Genomic DNA, 6,923 nt, shown 5'->3' on the forward strand with positions numbered 1-6,923 from the left:
CTGGCTTTACATTGGATGGGGCCACCAGAACCCAGAACAGCAATAAAGTGGTAGAAGTTGTTAGGGACTGCCATTAATCCACCACCTTTTCATGTTTGTGCCAGCAATATTGGCTCCTCTCTCTGCTGGCGGATGTGCCTAGGTTTCCTCTGTGCCCTGCAACTGCACAATTGAGGGAAGAGAGAGCAACACCACAAAGATACGGCAGTCACAGGAGACCCCCCAGAAAACACCCCTTGGCAGACATAGGTGGCCGCTAACATCTTTAGTTGTTGCCTCAGGAAACTTGAGGAGTAACAGGGCAACACTCCACACACTACCTGCCCATACCCATCCACCTCTTCCTGCAGATTTATACCTCTAAGGCTGTGCCAATACAATTACTATGTGTCCATGCCCACTCACCTCACCTTAGGGATATTTACTGCTGCTCTTCTCCCTCCACCACTTCCTGGAGATTGTCACCTCCAAGGCTGTGCCAGTCCACACACTAACTGCCCATGCCCACCTACCTCTTCTTCCTGGAGATTGTCACTTCCAAGGCTGTGCCAATCCACACACACTACCTGCCCATGCCCACCGACCTCTTCTTCCTGAAGACTGTCACCCCCATGGATATGCCAATCCACACACTACCTGCCAATGCCCACCCACCTCTTCCTGGAGACTGTCACCTCCATGGATATGCCAATCCACACACTACCTGCCCATGCCCACCCACCTCTTCCTGGAGACTGTCACCCCCATGGATATGCCAATCCTCACACTAACTGCCCATGCCCAACCACTTCTTCCTTGGGACTGTCACCCCCATGGATATGCCAATCCACACACTAACTGCCCATGCCCACCCACTTCTTCCTGGAGACTGTCACCCCCATGGATATGCCAATCCTCACACTACCTGCCCATGCCCACCCACTGTATGGGGTACTGATGTAACGGATGGATGATTGGCTGAAGTTATTGTCGGTAAGTCTTTATCAATTTTCAATAGAAGACTTTTTCCAGGTAAGGGTTGAGGAACATCCCCGTTGGGTCGAGCTTCTCTCTCATGTTTTTGAATTTGTTGAATCCGGGATACATCTTCTCGAAGTCTTTACGGGTACAAGTGTGAGCCTAGGATGAGAACAGAGATCTGGATTGAAGTTATGGTCACATTGAAAGGTGTGAATCCAATGCTGGGGTTCAGGTAGGTTCAGGTTATGAAGCTCAATGGCAGATAGCACCAGGCTGAGCCCCCAGCATTAGGAGATTTTTCTAACAAAGGAAGAAACATTTAGAAGGTATTGAACCCTTAATGTGGAACTTGTAAAGGGATAACCCAGTGCCTATGAAGTATTTGGTCACTTATGTCCCTCATCTCCCTTATCATACCCTTACTTGTCAGGATTCGGGAGAATAGACAGTGTAAGCTCCAAGCCGACTCATTAAAGCTTACACAGGGGTAATGACTCCCTCCCTGCCCTCATGTGACAGCACTGGGCCAATGACTGGGCAGCATTGTTGTCACATGATTGAGAGGAAGTCACAAGCTCATCATGCTAAGAAGTTTCCGGAATTGGTTGAAGTAAGTATATGAGAAGAAGGGGAGGTAAAACTTCACTCTGCTTTTATTGTGTGTTAGGAAGGAATCCTGTATCTGAGAGGAACCGAAATCTTTGTGCTTTACGTATGCAGAGTATGATGGGTGAATGGGTGTATGGCGGTACACATGGACAGCTCACATGGATGTCCCCCTCTGTCCCTATAACCCCTTGTGTTACCTTAGCCCAGTGGGGTCGTCCTCCAACGCGTTTCATTATCTTCTCATATTCCAGCCAGTATTCTGCATGAGGGACGTCTTTTCCATATGGCCTGGAAAATAAATTCCTATTATTAAAATGATTCTTTTATCCTTATAATATGTGTATGGTCTTCAGCTATGGGTGTTGGTTTTTTCACCATTGTAAAATATTTTATAAAGGGCTGTAGTAGCTGAATTCCAAAAAGAAATTCACAACCTAAAATCAACATTTGATCAAGAGGAAGGCAAAAAAACCTCCATTTTCTAGATCTTAGAAGCATTTCGGTAAGCTGAGGCTGAATCTGAATTCTTCGGCCACAGAGAAGGAGAGCCCCCCCGGTCATTTACATTGAACAACTTTATACCAAAGGACAATATAAGGACAATGTTTTTCAGTCCCAACTTCAATGAAGAAAGGATGAAAATTAGAACATAACTCCTACGCATTCCATCCAATTGACAATTGTCAGGACCCCCATAATGGCAGAACGATCTTCAAACGTCAAGCCGAAAACTTGAAGATCCTAAATGATGCCAGGAACGTGCCAAGCCATCAACAAAAGCCTAATTAAACATTCGCTCCTGGTCCGTAGAAGATCTGCAGATGAAGTGTTACGTAGATATAATGATCGGTTTGTAGCTCAAACTGAAGAGAATCCCACCATCAAACCAAAAGCAGTGGTGGATCTCCATCTCTGGAGGTCCTGGGGCAACCTAGAAAACCTTCCTCTCCATCTCTAAGGTGAATTTCCTTGTTTGCTGCCCCAACCCCAAGATTAGTTTTTTCAGGCTCCTGACAACTGCTGCCTTACGAAATTGTGTTCTGGGGAGCCCTCCACCATTTCCCTTGGTGGGCCCTGGTTTGCCAGATTGACCCTTCCTGGATTAATTGTGACAATATGGGGATAAGCTTATATGAAAGGACTTATATGGGTAAAACTTGTTTTACCGACTGCCACCGATAGATACAATCCTACTGTCTAGTGGAAACCCACCAATGGCCTCACCAGTATGTAGACTACAGAACACCTCTAGCTACATGATGAAGCGGAGTAGAGTAGAAGGTGTTCTATTGTCCTTACTTCCTGTCCAAGGGTGATATTTCTGCTCTTCCATTTTTACAGTGCACTAATTTTTGTTCTTGAATATTCTTAAGTTTGCTTGTGTTTGTCCTCATACAACATGGCAGCTTTGCCCTAAGGTTGATGGGGGACCAGTAGGTGGATAAAAAGGAGAATGCTCCCCGCCTCACACATCTTCTCACCGCCCTAGAGGTAAGTGGTTCCTTTCTCTACAGGTGGTGTGTCCACTTTTACCATAGGAAGCCTCACCAGGCCATGGAAGCCCCATATATTTCTCCAGACTATGGATGGATTGGTGGATTGACCCTTATATATTGACCCAGGCAATGAATGAATATGTGGAAGGACAGGATTGGCCAAACATTCGCCTACTTCTTGTACCCTGCCCAGGATGTGGGAGCCTCACCTGTACATAATGATGTTCATGTAGCAGCTGTCTCGGTTGTAGCACGGGCTCAGTAAAATGTCATCACCTTGCGCAAAGCGGACTTCTACAGGAAAATGGGCCACCACGTGTGGGTTCTTCTCCAACCAGGATTTCAGCTGCATCAATGCTTCCTTGGTCTTCTCTCTGTGAGATATAAAATATAGGCGTAATCCGAAGACAAGGATGGCGGCACTGGAGGGAGAACATCAATGGCAACCCCAGGGTGGCAACACTCCTCCTCCATTGACCAACAGTGCAGGCTGTGTTGCCACCCTACGACAGGAACAACAAATACTGGCAGGTTCAGCTTCGGGGGGCAAACTGGGAAAGGACCCAGGTTCTCCTCTTTCTCCAGAGGATCTTGGAATTACAGAGGCGACACGGAGCTGAAATGCATATTTCCCCCCAGAGCCCCATTATATATAACCCCATATTGGCCCCATAAGACGTAGGTATGTGACCATTGTATGAGCCGCACTTACATGGGGATGGCCCAGTCCTGGACGTGCTGCTTGAAGAGACAGTCGAAGTTAAAGACTTTGTAGCTGATGTCTGCGCGCTCATTTCTGCCCCGGAACAGCAGCCAGAAGAAGAATCGGTTTATGGGGGGGACCAGGCTGGATATGAAAGTGCTGCAAGGGAAAAACATAACTCCATCAACACAGATCAGAAGGGGAGAGGAGAGAGGGGAGAGATGGGAAGAGTGAGGAGAGAGAGGAGAAAGGAGAATTAGGAGAGGAGAGAGGACAGGAGGGAGAAGAGAGAGGGGAGAAGAGAGGGGAGGGGAGAGGATAGATGGGCAAGGAGGGGAGAAGGGAGAAGAGGGGAAAGAAGAATTAGGAGAGATGGGGCAGAGGAGGGGAGAGAGAGAAGAGGGGAGAGGAGGAAGGGGAAAGGAGAATTAGGAGAGGAAAGAGGGGAGAGGAGAGAGAGAGAGGGGAGGAGAATTAGGAGAGGAGAGAGAATAGGAGGGAGAAGAGAAGAGGAGAGAATAAAAGGGGGGAGCGAAGAAGAGAGGGGAGAGGGGAGAATGAAAAGGGAGACGGAAGAGGGGAAAGGAGGAAGAAAAGAGGGGAGAAGAGTGAGGAGGGAGAAGAGAGGGGAGGAATCTGCCAACGCTGACCTATTCATCTATTTGTCATTGTAATGCACTGAGTTTATTACTCCCATTCACCCAAGCAAGCATGTTGCCAGTGAAGTCAGACCCCCCGACCTGTTTTCTCTCCGTGGGGTCATTGTCACCCAGGAAAGAAGCTTTTTCCGGGAGGTGAGCAGTGGCATCCTCTGAAGTCCAGCCATCCATGAAAACTTGGAATTCCCGGACGCTCAGCATGTTAATTTTATGAATCATAATAAAATGACATTTTCCCTAATGAGTCCCTGGGGGGAGACGTGGGACCCGTCATCTGCAGAGGCATCTGTCACTGTCCTGGGGCCCAAGAAAGAGTCTGAGAATCCCCAGACATGGCTGGAAATACCCAGCGGGGAGAAGTAACAGAAACATTTTCTTCATTTCTAAGGATAGAAGATTGATGTGAAAATATAAAAGTCACTGATTTCTAATCATCTATCCTGATGGCTGTAATCCCAGCCAACAACAAGGACACGGCGGCGTGGCAGCCTCTTCCTTGTGAATTTAAAACTAAATAATAAATCAATAGTTTGGGAGATTCCATATATGTGCTGTGATAATAATAACCCTCTGTGCAGGAACTTCCTGTAATACAGACCGGTCACTGCAGCTCTGTCTGCTGGCGCAGGATGACTGGTCTGGTCTCCGCCCCCTCCAGCAGTTTTTTGTACATTTTGGGTGTCGGGCTGTTTATAAAGATGGGTTTTAGTCATTTTATTATCAGGCTTCCTTTCCATTCTCTCTCTTTGTGCTCTGTATAATTCTGATTTATTTTAATGGCGGAGCAAACTACAAATAAATGTTATGTACTGCAGAGGATTGTAAAGCGAAGGCGAAGCAATTGGTTTGCATTGATATTCAGATGTCACGGTTTTATGTTGGTACATTTGTGTAATAACCTGAGGATACATTTACTATCCCCTGCTTTTTATGAGAACATTTTAGATGCAAATTATTATTAGAAGTTATTTCCTCTGCTGGCAGTGATGAGTAGACAGATGTATGTCATACTGCCAACTGGCCACAGGAGGGCATCAGTGCACCAAGCATAAATGTCCATTGACTTCTATGAGAACTGAGTGTAGAGAACAATCACTGGAGGAAAATTAGAAGGAATCAGTCTTCAATAGTGGGCATGAATAAAGGTATTAAACTATAAACCTGCCATTGCAAAGACAAAAACAAAAAACAATGATTTTGGAGTTCCATGGAGTCACCAGTTTGATACAGTGTGAACAAAACAAAACCAAGCACCAAGGCGTGCTAAAAATGTGCCCTGAGCTGCACATGGGCATTGCTTTTGTGTGAATTCTTTGTATTATGTGCAGCTTCTTCTATCATCATTTTATTCTGTGTTTTGTGGTAAATTCTTTATAGACTTGTTTACATCAATTACCAGGCCGTGGATGTGCTGTGAGGCTACCCGGGGATAATAAGCCGACATGAAGCTCTGAAATACCAGCCAATGTTCCGAGATTAATAGAAAGGGGACAATGATTAAAAAAATGTAGGGATGGACATGCCCCTGCCACGCCCCTGTTACCCCACCACAAAAAATGATTGGTTATACCCACACCTGTATTTTTTTTATACTGCTTTTCAAAGAAAGAAACAAATTCACTCATTAAGGTGCTGGGTGAATAATTCCCCGGTGTCCAGACTAAGAGCATTAAACAAGCAGTGACAGATCTGTAAAACAAGGCGCCCCTGACCTCTCTAGCTGCTTGCACTGTGAAGTAATTCATTCTCAAAGATCAAAACAAATGCTCTCAGGTCAATTCCAGTTGGTTTCTAACAGCTTAGAAGCATCTGGCTGGCCAGCTGCTAAGATTCTGCTGCAATATAAAGAAGCAGGGAAGAAGTTACAATTTCAATGCCTATTTAAAGAATAATGGCTCCACAATGGCTGTAGCTACAGAGGTGAATGAGGAGAAGACAGAGAATAATAAAAGATGGAAGAAATGATCCGGGTGGAGGTGGAGGGGGGTAAGTATTGGGCATGGGGGAGAAGGATGATGTAAAGGACACAAAGGTGCAAACCAACACTTCTAACCACCCAGACACCGCAGTCCCAGGGTGGGGAACTCCGGCTTTGCATGCTGAGAGGCCTATTAAAGCTTTGAATGTTTCTGATGCCCAGGTAATAGCCTAGAGCTGCAGTAACAGATGCCGATCACCATTCTTTTATTACAGCCATTTCCCAGAATGACTAGTGGAAAGCGCAGACAATTTGCGGGTTCATTCGGCGTGATGTTCAGCGGTGATTTCTTTTGAGGAGTCATTAGGGTTCAAGCTGCCAAATAAACTCGCTGAGGTCTGCGCTGCCTGGGGGTTCCCTTTGCCTATAAAGATTGCAGCAGCGGCCAATCCCAGCGACCAATCCCACCTACCATCCTCCATTCTATTCACATTTCTAAAGGAGAGGCAATGAGCCGACCATGTGACAGAAGCACTCCTGTCTGCGGGTTACCATAAGGCTGCAAATGTAACTGACAC

At 46.2% G+C, this 6,923-nt stretch overlaps 1 protein-coding gene across 1 annotated transcript in view; it reads right to left on the minus strand.

Moving 5' to 3' along the window:
- Positions 1–922: 922 nt before the first annotated feature.
- LOC140327958 (L-gulonolactone oxidase-like) overlaps positions 923–6,923 on the minus strand; it is a gene marked incomplete at its 3' end in the record, with an annotated part of 32,767 nt that continues 26,766 nt past the window's right edge. Inside the window, 4 exon segments of the mRNA XM_072407203.1 lie at positions 923–1,119; positions 1,767–1,857; positions 3,275–3,439; positions 3,778–3,927. Of these exon segments, the coding sequence (XP_072263304.1) occupies positions 991–1,119; positions 1,767–1,857; positions 3,275–3,439; positions 3,778–3,927 (535 nt within the window).

Source organism: Pyxicephalus adspersus, chromosome 4 (genome assembly GCF_032062135.1).
Source record: "Pyxicephalus adspersus chromosome 4, UCB_Pads_2.0, whole genome shotgun sequence".
NCBI classification, from domain to species: Eukaryota; Metazoa; Chordata; class Amphibia; order Anura; family Pyxicephalidae; genus Pyxicephalus; species Pyxicephalus adspersus.